This window comes from Dysidea avara, chromosome 4 (assembly GCF_963678975.1).
Source record: "Dysidea avara chromosome 4, odDysAvar1.4, whole genome shotgun sequence".
Classification (NCBI taxonomy): Eukaryota; Metazoa; Porifera; class Demospongiae; order Dictyoceratida; family Dysideidae; genus Dysidea; species Dysidea avara.
In genome coordinates this window covers 33,599,196-33,615,941 of record NC_089275.1, presented here as the reverse complement: position 1 = coordinate 33,615,941, position 16,746 = coordinate 33,599,196, and the positions used below count along the sequence as shown (strand labels likewise).

Genomic DNA, 16,746 nt, shown 5'->3' with positions numbered 1-16,746 from the left:
ATATGTAACTGTATTGGCAATTGATAACCTTTAGGAAGAGAAGAGTTTCTAACAGAAGCTGCAGTCTTTTGGAATTCACGAAAGATCAAGTCTTTGCCAATGGCATTGGTGCTACGATTAAAAAAGGTTCTCAATCATTGCTGCTATATATATATTTCCTAACTGAAATAGTTTATTGGTATAATATATATGTGTAGTACTTTTTAGCATAACCATTATGTTTAGTTTGTGTTTGTGAAGGATCATGGTGCATATAGGTGTGCTGTGTATAGGCTAATAGTAAGCTGTTGATGCTGGAAGGACAACTTAATACCATCAGAGCACAATCCAGCACATCCTTTGAAGAAATTGAATTAGAACTTTTTAAGCAACAAATACAGTCTCTAGTTCAAGGTACGTATGTAACATATAGTAATTATGATGATAGTGTGCATTGTAATTTTATGCAGGTGAATTACAACTAAACGCCTATCCACAAGATGACTGTGACAAAGAACAATACTATCTGCTATACATGCAATCAGCAATCGCTGCGCAACTAAGTGAATACAGCAGCACCACTGCATCGTTGGAAAGTATTATAACTGGTACGCCTAGTTCAGTGCTAGAAGTAACAGTCAACCGTCATCCAGCCAACAAACAAATTTTTGTTGTATAAGTAAAATCACAGTCAAGAGCTGGAGACTGTTAAAGCATGGCTTTACAATGTTTCCATACTTTAAAGTAAGACTGCTTAATTTCTGACCACTTTTTAGCACTGCTACACATTCGCATATACATGTATATATATATATTATATGTATGTAATATCAACAAACATCATTTGTGCTTTGTATTGTATACATGTGGATAGCTTCTGTCCACCTGTTTAATCAAGCTAGTCATTTAGTAGCAAGATCTAGTGCTAACATTTTGAAATTGCAAAGCCTGGAGCAAAAGCTACTGTTAGATAATGAATTAGCAAAGCAGCAGTGTTTACAGGTAAGAAATATTACATCACTTAACACATAGTTTTATACTCTTTTACAATTTGGGGGAAAAGGCTAAACACTATTTGCATGCAGTTATTGAAAATTATATGGCTCTTTTATTTAAAGACTGTATTGTGGTTTTAAGCTAATACGTCCCCAGAATAACAGCTGTGTATTGTAGATACCTTTTTGCCTGCTATAATTATCATGGTGTCCCGATATCAGTTTTCATCCTAAACTATTCTTTGTAACCATTACTAATTGTCTGAAATATGCAGTTCTCCTTGTCTCTCGACCTCAACTTACATATTCAATTATTAATGCTGAGCAAGGGTACTGTAACTATGTACTCCTGTTTTATTGACTGTTATTACCTCACGTAACCTCTTTTCAGGAAGGAAGACTTCTTGCAATAAGAAGGAAGTTAGAGCAACTCCAATCTGACATGGAGATGTATTTTTTAAGCATTAAGAAGAAATTGTCAGTAATTCAGACACAGACAAGTGCGTATGTGCTTTGGTAAAAAAAAAATTGTATTAGTGTGCAAGAGTTAGTGTCCATGTACCTCAGTGAGCAGTGAATACGTGCACTTGTATAGATAGTGTTTTTCTACTAATTTCTTAGCATCTAGCAAGCAGCGGTCAAGCTTATGCCACAGCATTTCTCAAGAGAAATCTAAGCTGGAAGCGTGTGTGGCTAGGTACAACAGTTTAGTCAGTATGACTAATTCTAATGAGAAGACTTCTGCTGCACAAATTTTAGATGGAAATTTTCCTTGGTCAGCACTAATAGGTATGGTTTATTCAGGTTACCTGATATATAGACTATTCTATGCAGCAAGTAGATTGCATACTGAATACCTTTGTATGCATCTACGGGGATGTGAGTGGACACTGCATGTTATGGTGGTAATCATGAGGGGTGATGGATGGGGAACAGCTGGTGGGCTACTTATTCCAGTATGAAATGAAGTAATTGACTAGTAGTATAGAAGGCTATATGAATAATGTTGGTTGTCCATTTATCCTCCTTACACTAAAACATATCGTATTAAAAATTTTATTTTAAAAAACAAGAATAGCCAGCCATCTATGCATTCCCCAGCTCACTTTACACCATTCTAACTAAACCATATCATTGAGTGGCAGCATGCAAACAATTACTTGAGGAATTTTCAGGGACCAAGAAATGTCCAGCACTAACCAGGTATACACCTGCAATCCACTTGTGGCAAAAACATAAAGTTTGATACGTGCTTTGAAGCTAATCCAGCCTTATTAACCTTCTAATGAGCATCCCTCTGAAGCTTGTACCTAAATGTTATACCTATGTAAGTGCACTTCCATAATATTAAATTAAGTGGTTAATGAACAAAATCAGGAATATTATCAAATATTAAATGTATGCTGCTTTTTTGTATTTACGTCTATGTAGGAAAGCGCCGTAGTGTAGAAATGCAAAAAAAAGTTGGAAGCAGTGGAACTTTACAATGAGTTGAAACGATATCGCGAAGAAAGGAAATTTATTATTGCAGAAATGAAGAATCTGTTAAACTATTACCACCAATGTGTACTACCAGCGATTTCTGAGGACATCAAAGGTATCAGTAAAATGCACTACATTGTGTGTATGTGTCTTAATGACACTAGATTCTATACTTATTAATATCTGGCCCTAGTGGTACTCCTAATCCTGGATTTGTCATTAAGTCTCTTCATTAGAGGTGCTTTTTGTCATTTAAATTTCTGTGATAGCTCAATTGACCAGTACTAGTTATTTTAGGAAAAGGGGGAATAATTTATTGGATTTATGCTTGCATAGTCCACACATATAATGTATGTACTACGAATTTATTAGTATTATGTTTGCATCACTTTCAGTGATCGACCATAAAATTTTTGGTACTCCTGAAGAATCCAAGACTTCTGATTCAGAGTTTAATGTAAGTGTACTGATATATACACACATACACATAATCATTTAGTAATTTTAAAGATTTCGACTTGTGAAGGCCAAAAAGCTGCAAATTTGATACTTTCACTGTGTATGCAGCCAAATATGTAAAGTGTTTACTCACTTTAGCACACAGCAGACTATCCATTGATATAACCATGAAGTTTCACAACCTTTTTTATAACTGGTATCTGTATCATACATGCATCACAGTGGGTGATGGCAGGGGCAGTGGATATCACAAAATGGCCTAGCAGGTCATCAACCTGTCTCCAACCTTATTATACACCAGTGGAAACCATCTGACCACCTGGGACTACATGACATAGAAATTGTTTAAGTAACTGTTGGAGAGTGTATAATATATGTCTCTAGCTTCATGTTTCTGTTGGCCAGCAGATTATTAGGTGTCAGAGAATTTCCAGTAGCTGACACATGTCCCTACAAATGCACTTGTGAAAAGTACCCTGATAGCATGCCTGTGATGTAAATGTGTACTGTACTGGTGTGACTATTCATTCATAGTGAAAACTCAGCATCAATGTTACATGTATGGATTGACAATTTTCAAAAGCTTGATCACACATTTAATATGTAGATGTCATGGCAGTCCTTTAAAAGGTTAAACAGAGTACCATAGACTGTGTTTTGTTATCGTGAGACCAAGGGCAATGATCAAATTCTAAATACTCAATGTGTGAATAATGCAGCCTAGCATTATTATTTCATATGCATTACATTCTCATTTAAATAAATAAATAAAAAAATTTAATTTATCAACTTAGATAATGACAGGGCGGTACTCATCGTGCTCAGCATCGAAAGACTACTTGCAAGGAAGAAAAGCGTTTTTGGAAAGATCTAAAGCAATGGCTGCAAGATACTTGATGTCTGCGATAGATGTATTCACCAGCTCAGAAATGGCTTTGGAGGAAACTAATGAATTTGCAGGGTTGATAGAGGTACACAACTCTGATTATGAAAGCGGTAGCACAGGTGATGAAATTGAGACTTAAATAATTCACTACATTGTAACTATAGTTCTATTCATATTTCTCTTTGTAAATAACTACATTATTACATCATATATTTATAGCAAAATGAGTGAATTTGTGCATGCACTGTAAGGTATTCAGAAATAATAGTGTGTAATGGTAAAATTACTGGTGCGAGGCAAAGCCGAACACTACTTCCTTCCTGTTTACAGTGCTCACACTATTAATCCTGCATATTATGTTATTACAAATTATTCCAACACCCTTAGCAACAACTGTTGCTAAGGCAAAGACCAACCACACAATATAGACTAAAGCAACAAATACACTGTACCTTAGCAACTATTGCTAAGCATCTGTATTGTCGATACAAATCAATTATTAATATTGGCCCACTGGAATTGCCTGATAGTCAAAGTAATACGCAAGGTACTATTATTCGCCCATTTACTTAGTAATTATTAAATCTATAATCAGCTGAAGTGTTTTTCTTCTGTTGACCACAAGTGCATGCTCGTAGTACATGTACACTCTTGTGTTATCAAAGTGTCAGAAATTGTATATCCTTTATTATATAGTCTAAAACTTAATTAGCGGCATGGAAAAAATGCACAATTTTGGTACATAAGTTTTGATGCATGTATTTAACTAAGCTAGAGGATGTGTATGTGAATTAGTGGCATGGGCCGGCATCATATTATTATGTTATACATTAATGATTAATGGCTAACTAACTCAGTGTATACGTAGCTGCAGATATTTTCAGGTATATCTAGATCTCTTGCAACATTGAACAAAAATTTAATTGTGATGGGTACAGACCTACACTATAGTTGCAATTGATCAATTGCACATATCAAATATTGCCATACCTCTTTTTCACAAACTTTGAACATCAAAGCTTTAATTTTTTTATCATTGCACTAACATCCCTGAATGAGTAAAGCTGCAAAAAATTTGCTACATTTTATAAGTAATTTATAGTTAATCAGTACCAGGAGATTCAGTTGAGTCTACCAGCACTGTTAATTGTTTACTGACATGATCATGTGGCCATGGGAAAGAGATGGTATTATGTAGCTAGCTATAGGACCTAGCCTTTTCACAAATCTGATCATAGAGTTATTCTACTACCTTCAATAGACTCCATAGTAGCATTTGTGTCCAGCCATGGTTTGTGAAATGGGTCCTCTGTGCACATGCATCCAATTCAAATTTGACTATTCTAGGTACTAATAATACATATACCATATTAACCATCATTTATTTGAAGGTTGTCGGCAGTAACAATGCATTAATTACTTGATGAATTATGGCTTTTCAAATTGAAAGAAGTTGGCCCTTTCACAATTGCAAGTCACATTAATTTTAGAAATTATTGAGAACCCAATGCAGTACAGTATAGCTAATATGTGACCGGCTCTGCGAAAACCTCTTATAATATTATATATAGCCTTTCCAATTGCACAAATGTGACAACTCATAATTATATAATCTGACATATGAACAAGATATATATCAAATTGAAACTTGGCATGAACATAGCCCTTACATACTGCTATTAGCTGGAAAAGTTTCAAGTCTGTGGGTAGGGACCCGCCGATTATGCTGGCATAATTATGAGCATAATAGGTACCTGAAAGCATTGAGCATAATGCTAGCATAATAGGTAGAATATTTTGTAACAGTACGAATTCTTGCTTATAAAAATAGCTATCACAGAATAATCTATATACTCTAACAGAACAGTCAGTAACTCTAATAGAGCAATCACATAGCTGAGTGTTCTATTAGAGTATATCGATCTTTTCTGTGATATGGATTTTGACAAGTAAGGTTGTGCTTCAGCCACTTACTATTTATCCATAAATTGGAAATTATTAGCAGAGCATGAGAACTGAGGCATAAATAATTGGGCATAATTTGAGCATAATAGGTAAGTATTGAGCATAAATTTTAGCATAATAGGTAAATTTTTGAGCAGTGCAGCATAGCATAATAGGTAAAATTATGAGCATAATCGGCGGGTCCCTATCTGTGGGTCAATTAGGGATGCGGCGATTATGCCGGCATAATTTCGGGCATAATAGGTATGTGTGGGAATCAGGAATTATGCTAGCACTTTGAGGTGATTATAAAGCTTTAACAGTAGGAAAATCTGCAGATTGCATAGTTCCGTTAAAAAAGATCGAGATACTCTAATAGAGCAGTCAGAAACTCTAATAGAACAGTCACTGAATATTATTTACTTTAATAAAGCAGTCACATTGAAATTAAATACTCTAATACAGCAACCAGTTAAAGAATTCAAGACTATTGAAGCTTAAACATCAATGAGAATAGCCTGATACAGCAATGAACTGGCATTATTAGCCAATTATGGTGGCATAATTTTGGGAATAATGGGCAATTCTCAAAAGCATAATAGGTGATTTTTTGAGCACTGCTCAAAAGCATAATGCTCAATTTTTGGAGCATAATAGCCTCATGCCTAGGGTCAATTATATTAAAAGTTATGACTGTTCAAACTTGGAACTGTGGAAAGGCTGTAAGACAGGTTTTCACAGAGCCAGTCACATATCTGTATCAATAACTATGTATATATATATTATACATAAAAATTATTTAGTCTCACTCTATGTGTACATGCAGTAGTCCTTCAATAATCACAAAATAATTTGAAAATTATCCACTGCACTTGTACTCGTAGTAGTTCCCAGAAATCATAGGAGTAGGGCTATATATTATAAAGCTTCACATTTTGTCTAGAGGGATGCTAAAACTCATCAATTGTACTGTCCTCAGTTCAATTGCAAGCTTTTGTATAATTAATGCATGTTATGAGCATGCGGCCATGGGTAGCAATATTTCATGCTTCTGATCCAACAGTACTGATTTTGTAAAAAGTGTACAAATAATTTAGTTTCCAGTAAACCTGCACATCAGTGAACTGTGTACATAGCTACTGCATTGTGTGAAGTGGTCAATTGCATTTACAGATACATGAGCATACACTGGATATATACCTCGGCCATTAACATTAACAATAGGATACAATCATGCCCAGCTGATCAGAGCATACATTTTAAATTACTATTGAAAAACAAAAATTATTGTAGGTTGCTACAAATTGTACGTAAGCAAGGTTTTTTTAGTTTACGGTTGGTGCAATATCGGCATTCACCGCATGCAGTAGATTTGCATCCTTCACACTGCTTACAGCGAACCCTCCGTTTTCTTGGTTTAGCCAGAATCACTAAGGTTAACAGATTACAACATAATATAAAAAGACTACAGTGGCTGCCTTACCCGCTTCAGTAGCTGACCCATTCACTACAGTGGTCAACCCATTAACACTCATCACTACAGTAATAGTTTGCAAATGAAAATAAATTAATGCTCTTACTTCCGCCACTGGTTGATCCATTAACACTCGTCACTACAATAAAATTTATATTTTACACATGAAATTATGTTGCCGTTCTTACTTCCTCCAGTGGCCAAGCCATTAATACTCGTCGCTACAATAAAATTTAAACTTTACACATGAAATTATTTTGCCGTTCCTACTTCCTCCAGTGGCCAACCCATTAACACTCATCACTACAATAAAATTTGTACTCTACAAATGAAAATAAAATTAATGCTCTTACTTCTGCCACTGGTTGATCCATTAACACTCGTCACTACAATAAAATTTATATTTTACACATGAAATTGTGTTGCCATTCTTACTTCCTCCAGTGGCCAACCCATTAACACTTGTCGCTACAATAAAATTATATTTTACACATGAAATTGTGTTGCCATTCTTACTTCCTCCAGTGGCCAACCCATTAACACTTGTCGCTACAATAAAATTTATATTTTACACATGAAATTATTTTGCCATTCTTACTTCCTCCAGTGGCCAACCCATTAACACTTGTCGCTACAATAAAATTTATATTTTACACATGAAATTATTTTGCCATTCTTACTTCCTCCAGTGGTCAACCCATTAACACTTGTCGCTACAATAAAATTTATATTTTACATATGAAATTATTTTGCCATTCTTACTTCCTCCAGTGGCCAACCCATTAACACTTGTCGCTACAATAAAATTTATATTTTACACATGAAATTGTGTTGCCATTCTTACTTCCTCCAGTGGCCAACCCATTAACACTGGTCGCTACAATAAAATTTATATTTTACACATGAAATTATTTTGCCATTCTTACTTCCTCCAGTGGCCAACCCATTAACACTCGTCACTACAATAAAATTTATATTTTACGCATGAAATTATGTTGCCGTTCTTACTTCCTCCAGTGGCCAACCCATTAACACTTGTCGCTACAATATAATTTTGTACTCTACAAATGAAAATAAATTAATGCTCTTACTTCCGCCACTGGTTGATCCATTAACACTCGTCGCTACAATAAAATTTATATTTTACACATGAAATTATTTTGCCGTTCTTACTTCCTCCAGTGGCCAACCCATTAGCACTCGTCGCTACAATAAAATTTGTATTTTACACATAAAATCATGTTGCCGTTCTTACTTCCTCCAGTGGCCAACCCATTAACACTCATCACTACAATAAAATTTGTACTCTACAAATGAAAATAAGTTAATGCTCTTACTTCTGCAACTGGTTGATCCATTAACACTCGTCACTACAATAAAGTGTTATATGTGTATACAGCTCACATCATCAGTACAGCACGTTAACACATACTTTCACTATAATACTTTCGAACGTATGCCTTCCACAACTTCTTTACAGTGTCTTTTTTCTTCAAAAATTCAATCCCCACCCCATCAGTCCCATATGTATACCATGTTCTTCTCTTAGCATTCCGCTTGTGCATTACAATGGCAATGTCATATCCATTGTAATGCAGCTGCTGTGCCTGCAAGTGTACAATATTAACATGTTATGGTCTTAAATATCGGGTTTGTCATATCAAATGCAACATTAATCATACCACATAATTGCATGTATTTAGAAGTTTATGCTGAAACAACAAGAAAAAGAATCTTCAAGGTCTGAAGCCCTAAGTTCCACAACAGCCCCAACACCATTAGGTGAAACAAGGACAGTTGGGCATTCGCTTACCCAGTTGGCACCAGGTCCCCATTATGCAACTGGGTAGACTGGAGCAGTGCAAGTAAAATTTCTTGCTCAAGGAAACAAAAACAACATCAACTACGCAGCGACTGGAACCCTTGGATACCAGGTCGATGCCCCAACTACTTACGTAGCTATGCTAACTCACACACAAACACGTATACCACAAGCACAGAAGCATGCATGTATGCACATGCACACACAAATACACACGAAGGTAAAACAAGCAAAGCAAAGCTTACTGCACGAAAACATACAGCATATCTTCACAGCGAGACAGCACTGGCATGCCTGTGCAGTGTGCACCAATCAGGTGCTTATATAAGTCTGGTGCAGCCAAATCCTTCCGGGATGGCTGCAGGCCTAGTAGCCAGCAGGAGGATTGTTTAACAGTACACACATGCACACACACAACACTATGAATAAAAAAATGCTTTACGTAGTTGCCCATTTAATAAAGCAAGTTGCAGCTATACATATTATTTATACTATGTACCTTCTCCTTCAGAAGCTTCCATGTGTTGGAAGGGTGCTTCCTGTATTGCTTGTCAGGGGGCAGTGGCGCACTCCTCTTCTTTTCAAACGTTCTATTGCATACTTTGCACTTTTGACAACGTATGTAACACTGCGTCCCACATACACATCGATTCAGAAGTGATGCTGCAATCAAACAAATCTCACATTAATACATACGGTATACTGCATAACAATACACGAGTGCAACATTGCATTTGACGAAGAGTCCATAATACTCTCTACAATGGACTCAATAAATAAAAGTAGAAAAGATTAAATCTTCAACTGTTGTACATATGGTCATACCTATGTACCAGAAATAATGGATTCACCTGTAGACTATTCAGGTACCTACGTAAGAGTCAATGCTGGCAAATCATCCTAGGGGGGTGTGAGTAATCCAGGAGGGAATAGTACGCTTAAGGTCCAGAGAATGAAGTTCCACCAATTAAGGTGTACCTGACACACACCTGGACCTGGATAGCAGACCACCATACGGTGATGTCCAACAGGACATCAACTTATGTAACACACACACACACACACACACACACACACACACACACACACACACACACACACACACACACACACACACACACACACACACACACACACACACACACACACACACACACCCACACACACACACACACACTCACATACTACACACACACGCGCACACACACGCACATGCACATACTACACACGCATGCACACGTGACATACACACAGAGCAAAGTAAAGCCCATGGCAGCTGTGTGAAAGACAGCTATTGTTGTCCAGTGAACCAGCACTGGGATGCCTGTGCACCACTCAGGCGCTTGAGCCTTGTGCAGACAAATTCTACTGGGGCAGGGCTAGTAACCTGCAGGACGACTGCCCAAGTGTCACTGAGAGAAGTTGTAGAACCCAAACTTCCACAATGACCTCAACACCACTAAGCAACACAAGGACAGTTGGGCATTTGTTTCGTCAGTAAATACCAGGTACCCATTCATGTTACACCTGGGTGGGGTGCTTCCCCACACCCACCCAACACACACACACACACAGACACACACATACAGACACACACAGAGTACACATACAGACTATACACACATGCTACACACAAAAGCCTCCAATCTTTTGATACATTTAAAAAATTCCCACAGGAGAGGGGCATGCTCTAACTAGAACATGATAGTCAAGAATGCTTAACTACCCCTAAATGTATTCAACCTAGGTAAATTATAAATTTTTTTTAAAATGTCCATTTATCTTTGCTACTCCCTCTTCTAGCAACTTGCTGGTATTCTCCCCCCCCCCTCCCGAGTGTATAAACACTGACAGTACTTGATAAACTGATAAACTCTTGTTGAGGGTGGGAGTAAGATTTATTTGATAAAGCATTTAGGTGCAAAACCACAAACATCCTACAGTACTTACTATTTACTTCAACCTGTGGTCCTTCCTCAATGTCACTTGATTCGATGTCACTTAACTGTGGAGGTAAAGAACAACGTATTAATTGATTGACCTTGCTGTTTCAGTGGTAGAATTGAAACCATGTCTCATAGGTATGGTTACTAGTAGCGGATATGCACAAGTACTTTTTGTACGGCTTGATACATCATACATAAGCTGATGTGGTATTGCTATAACTATTATTGCTATAACTATTACAATAGCTAAATGAGCTATTATAAAATTATGCATAACAGACCAAAAGCCGGCTTATGGATGTATATCTGGTTTCCTGAAAGTGCTTTTCATCTGAGGTATCAATAATGCCACTATACTATACTATACATGAAAATAGTAATTTTGCCAAGACTGGTTGGAGACCCTTAGTGTACCCTATGACCAATGCTGGTGTACTGTTGTCTTGATATCTCAATAATAAAATAAGTATATATCATTATCACATCAAGCCGTACAAGTATCACAATAATCGTGTTATTGTAACCATTCTGATTTAACGCTAAAGTATTCATATAATATTATATGACGGGTACTTCAGTCCAAACTATGAAAAACACACCTGGATCCAATTAAACACTCTTAGGCACTGGAAACTAGACTACAGGGGTATAATTGAATTAAATGTGAGAATCTGGACTACATGAGTCTGGATAAACATACTCCATTGGTGCAAGTGAAGATTTTAATCTGTTAGTTGTTTATATAAGCACTCACAGTACCACTCAGAGCTTCACACCGTATTACCAGGTTCAAAATCACTTATAAAATAAGGTATGAAGTTACAGACACATCGCGTGTTTCATTCAACATTACAGCTATAGTTGTCCCTTCAAAAATGAAGCCATGCTTGAGATGAAACATTGGATAGTCTGTTGATACTTGTGGTGTCAATACAATATTAGACTATACAGGTATATAGTTTTATGTAAACAGTAACCATAGCAACACATAAGACTGGAGAGTGTCAAGACACAGCATTTGGCTTATCTAGTGTTGTATTTTAATACCTAACACAGCAAATGGCCAAGCTATTTTATCAGTTTTTACTGCATACTAGTTAGAGTCACCATGTCTTACAGCTGCTAGCACTCTATATTTAGAAGCATGCTTACAAGGCTACTGTTAGTTGAAATCGGCACATGTATATATGTGACCGGATTTGAAATAATCCGGCTTCCATGCACACAAAATGTAACTTACGTTTTTACCAGAAACTGATTGCTGGGCTAATACACTATCATATTCCACTCTGTCCTTTCTTCAGAACTGGCAAGTCTGATTTCTGTAGCAGCTTTTATCCTACCCTGTCAAAATCACGAGTGGAGGTTTGGCGCCATTCAATGGCCATGGCTTTATTACAATGTGATGTACTGAGCTGGGATGTCTCAGTGAGCTCGCCAGTAGTATTCCCTTTCAAGTTGGAGTGGCCTGAGTGTATGGGTGGTCCATGGAGGGCCCAAATTGGGCCTTTGGGTTCCACTCGTCTTCCAGCTTCGTTCTATACTCCTATATTAAGCCCACCCACCACCTGTGATATTATTATTCGCTAGAAAAAAGCTGCCAAAAACAGGGCATATTTTGGGTATCAGAAAGTTCTACACCCACACAGTGATAGCTAATAAATAGATGAACAATTCGTGCAAATTTTGTTTACACAGCTTTAAACACTGGGAAGTCACAACACATTGATTACTTAAAATCGCCATATCTCCTATCGAAGCTTTGTGCGTCAAAGCCGGGTTTTGTCAAATCCAGTCACATAATACATTGTCACCAAGCTTGCCATTGTTGCGTAAATTCTTAGTTGCAATTACTGGTGAAGAGGAGAGAGTTAACAGCGATGATTGCTGATCATGTTAATACTATAAACACAACTTCGATGGCCTTATTAGTAGGAATGTTGGATTTACTATTCTATAGCGTATTTGTATCCACTGCTTCACAACAGATGCAAATGACTCCCGGTTGTTCTATTCACTCCTAAACCAAAACCATTGTAACATGCATTAATGGTCAAGTGATTTATTAATTAAGTTAATTATATAACCCATTCACTACTGAATTTCCCGGCAGACTATACAGGTCTTGCCGAATTGCCCAGTATAACACTACCTGTACGCTAAACTACTTAGTAACCACCCCTCAAAAATTTTGCTATAGACTTACATACTTAGCCAAATTGTTTATGTTTACACAACACAAACCGCAAAGTAATTACAACACAACAAAGACGAAAAAACAATATAAATAGCACGTACAAACAGTCAGGTACAAATTACTATAACAGTCTATTAAACAGTTCTACATCGTCTGCTTACTGAGCGATGGTCTCTCTGGCTGGTTTTATCAAGATTTAGCTCAACAACCTCATTGCGCATGCATATATGCACGCATGCACATCATGCCACATTCTTGTAAAACCATCGACTGTCTTCTTCAGCTATTGTAACACATTAGAAACGATTAAGAGTATTCGAAAACACTAATATCAAGTCAAAGAAATACTAAACTTGACTCTGTTCACAAGAAAAGTTTTACTTGGTCCTGCAATAGTGAGCGAAGGATCCGGTTATCCCAGAAACAGGACTTTTATGGACGTGTACATTTCAGCATAGGCACATCGTGCTAACAAATGCATAATACCAGTGTAAGCGTGTCGAAATTGTATTCAGCGAGTGTTTTATTAGAGCGATCCGCCATATGACAGTTGCTGCTGTGAATGGGTTAAGCATAACTAAATTAGTATATGAAATAGCATTCCTGCCAGTTTTCAGTTAGGTAATTGTTTTAGTTATATATAGATAAAGTATAGCCACATGTGTATACGGAAATACATCTTGAGGGCGTGTGTTAAGAAGAAACAATTACAACATGATGTGAAGCTGAGTGCATGGTAGAACCCCTCAAAAGAACACAATGGAGAACAATCTTTTTATAAAGGACGGCTATACATGTCTAGGTCCCAACTCAATCATAACAGTTGTTTATACACCCCTTAATAAAGGACACCTGCTTACAAAGGACAAAATAAATTCCCTAATGGTGTCCTTCTTAAAGGGGTTTCACCGTATATTACATCCCAAAGTGCTGTTCCGTTTTGCATGCACACAAGCATGCGATTCCTTAAGTGTTATATGGTATACTTCTTGGTTGTCTTGCGTACAGTAACTGAATACTCAAACTCGATCAGTTTCAGTAATCAGTTCTAGTTGTTATCAAACTGATGACTAGTAGTAGTAATTTAAACTGTGACACACTCAATCATGCATGCTGCCGAAATTGGTTGTCCCTTACAAAACTGTGCTTTATCTTTCACATAACTGTTCTTTATTTGCACAAGTGTACTGTACCTGACCAATGACCTGTTGAGATACTAGTGGTATGTGAGTATCAGCAAATGGGGAATACTGCACCTTGAGGAATTAATTTCTGATATAACCCTGTGTGACTTTTGCTGTTTGGCAATCCCCATATGCATAGCTACCTATGATTTGCATACAAACACCAGTTAGTTCTACAACCATGTTGCTCCAAATAATGCACTAGAATTGTTTAAATGTTCTATTCCAGCCAATACCTAGTTCACCCTGGTGTCAAAACCTGGCTTATGGGTGTTCTTGCGCCTGGATTCAGCTATGAGAAGCGGAAGCGAAATCTCACAGGGTTCATTATTTAGATAAAACTCAAATTAGCACTAGACAAACACGTAACAGATAAGATCTAATCATAGTACATATCTGATCTGCATGTTCATCCTCCATAGATATCATAGTTGGCCACTACAGTCTACAAACAGCCAAGGATCAGGTCAAGAATTCAAGCAAGTGCGCACTTTTTTTTAACACTAGTACTCCCCTGTAAATTCTAGGTTTTATCCGTTCCCTGTATTTCGTAGCGTATGTTTGGCTATTTGTTCAAAATAAAGCCGTTTATTGTATTTGACTATACGTTCAATATAAGTAAGATTATAAGTTGCCGTAGAATAGTCCCCACCACTTGTTACAATGTAACTTCTTCTAGCTGAACTCTCTACGGGTGGCTTCTTTCTAGCTGATCTCTCTATAGGGTCACTTGTTTCTAGCTGATCTCTCTACAGGGTGACTTAATTGTTTCTAGCTGAACTCTCTACAGGGTGATTTGTTTGTAGCTGAACTCTCTACAAGGTAACTTCTTCTAGCTCATCTTTCTACAGGGTGATTTGTTTGTAGCTGAATTCTCTACAGGGCAATTTGTTTGCAGCTGAACTCTCTACATGGTAGTTTCTTTGTAGCTGAACTCTCTACAATGTAACTTCTTCTAGCTGAACTCTCTACAGGGTGGCTTGTTTCTAGCTGATCTCTCTACAGGGTGACTTGTTTATAGCTGAACTCTCTACAGGGTGATTTGTTTGTAGCTAAACTCTCTACAAGGTAACTTCTTCTAGCTCATCTTTCTACAGAGTGATTTGTTTGTAGCTGAATTCTTTACAGGGCGATTTGTTTGCAGCTGAACTCTCTACATGGTAGTTTTTTTGTAGCTGAACTCTCTATAATGTAACTTCTTCTAGCTGAACTCTCTACAGGATGACTTGTTTCTAGCTGATCTCTGTATAGGGTGACTTATTCCTAGCTGAGCTCTTTACAGGTGATTTGTTTGCAGCTGAACTCTCTACAAAGTGACTTCTTCTAGCTGATCTATTTACAGGATGACTTGTTTTTAACTGAACTCTCTACAGTGTGATCTGTTCATAGCGGAACTTTCTACAGGGTGATTTGTTTGCAGCTAAACTCTTTGCATGATTGTTTCTTTGTAACTGAACTCTCTACAAGGTAACTTCTTCTAGCTGATCTCTCTACAGGGCAATTTGTTTGCAGCTGAATCATATCAGACAATTCAATGTATTTTAATGTCATTCAGCTGCAGTATGAAAATGTACTGTTTGTTCAATTAGAATTTTAAAAATAAAACTGATTCTAAAAAAACCTGTTAATTTTAGCAACTTTTATATGCTCACCTGTATAGCACATATATCATATACGGGTGGGAGGGGTGGTGGGCCGCCCACGCACAAGAAGTGGTTGACAGTGAAAAAACAGTCTATAAGTATCATACAACTGTTTAAATATATACGTTCTTTGATATTGTATATGCATTAGTTTGCTAGTGATAGGTATAAACGGCGAAAAGTATGTAATGAATTGTCCGCCCACGCCCACGCCCAATTTGCGCCTTCGTTAAAATGGCCTTGCTCAAAGACGATTAAATGTCTATGACATAGTTTTCTGTATAAATACTTTGGTTTGTTTATCATGCTGTAATATTGTGCTGCTGTGTTATGCTATAATAATATTAATGCTTATATTATTTAATGATGTTTGTTTCTATTACTTTAGTGCACGGTGGGAGGTGGAAGCGTCCATGATGACGATTGGGCAATGTGCAAATAAGGTGAGTGTATGCTTTGTAAAAAGAAGCCCACGTAGCTGTGCAGGGCTCATCTTCTGTACAGCTCATCTTCTGTATAGTCTTTCATTATTTTATTTTTCCCGAGGGGTAGCCAACTCCCACGCAAAACACAGAAATGGTGTACCAGAGGGATTGCCAATGCCCACGCAAAGCACCCAAATGGTGTGTACGAGACTCCCAATCTTTATGTATTTTTAAAAGCATTTAGTGAGATTGCTAACTAGTAACTACCTGTACAGCATATCAAAACTTGTGTCAAGTTTACCGCAAAAAT

General features: G+C 37.1%; 1 protein-coding gene and 3 long non-coding RNA genes across 4 annotated transcripts in view; 3 read left to right on the top strand and 1 right to left on the bottom strand.

Annotated features, from left to right (window-relative positions):
* The first annotated feature begins 826 nt into the window (after nucleotides 1-826).
* LOC136254761 (uncharacterized) lies at nucleotides 827-1,751 on the top strand. Its single transcript, XR_010700734.1, has 3 exons — nucleotides 827-981; nucleotides 1,366-1,474; nucleotides 1,596-1,751. It is a non-coding gene; the product is annotated as an uncharacterized lncRNA (long non-coding RNA).
* A 666-nt stretch (nucleotides 1,752-2,417) lies between these two features.
* Nucleotides 2,418-4,012, top strand: LOC136254760 (uncharacterized). The gene is made up of 3 exons (XR_010700733.1): nucleotides 2,418-2,571; nucleotides 2,852-2,913; nucleotides 3,710-4,012. It is a non-coding gene; the product is annotated as an uncharacterized lncRNA (long non-coding RNA).
* Nucleotides 4,013-7,007: 2,995 nt separating this feature from the next.
* LOC136254747 (jmjC domain-containing histone demethylation protein 1-like) lies at nucleotides 7,008-11,014 on the bottom strand. Its single transcript, XM_066047493.1, has 11 exons — nucleotides 10,992-11,014; nucleotides 9,541-9,704; nucleotides 8,652-8,826; nucleotides 8,557-8,589; nucleotides 8,475-8,507; nucleotides 8,311-8,343; nucleotides 7,490-7,522; nucleotides 7,408-7,440; nucleotides 7,326-7,358; nucleotides 7,229-7,252; nucleotides 7,008-7,175 (listed from the first exon to the last, which is right to left on the bottom strand). The coding sequence occupies exons 3-11, from the start codon at nucleotides 8,782-8,784 to the stop codon at nucleotides 7,030-7,032; spliced, it is 501 nt and encodes a 166-aa protein (XP_065903565.1). The 5' UTR covers nucleotides 8,785-8,826; nucleotides 9,541-9,704; nucleotides 10,992-11,014; the 3' UTR covers nucleotides 7,008-7,029.
* A 5,204-nt stretch (nucleotides 11,015-16,218) lies between these two features.
* LOC136254753 (uncharacterized) overlaps nucleotides 16,219-16,746 on the top strand; it is a 29,867-nt gene continuing 29,339 nt past the window's right edge. Inside the window, exon 1 of the long non-coding RNA XR_010700726.1 lies at nucleotides 16,219-16,454. This is a non-coding gene — a long non-coding RNA (uncharacterized lncRNA). The remainder of the gene's footprint in view (nucleotides 16,455-16,746) is intronic.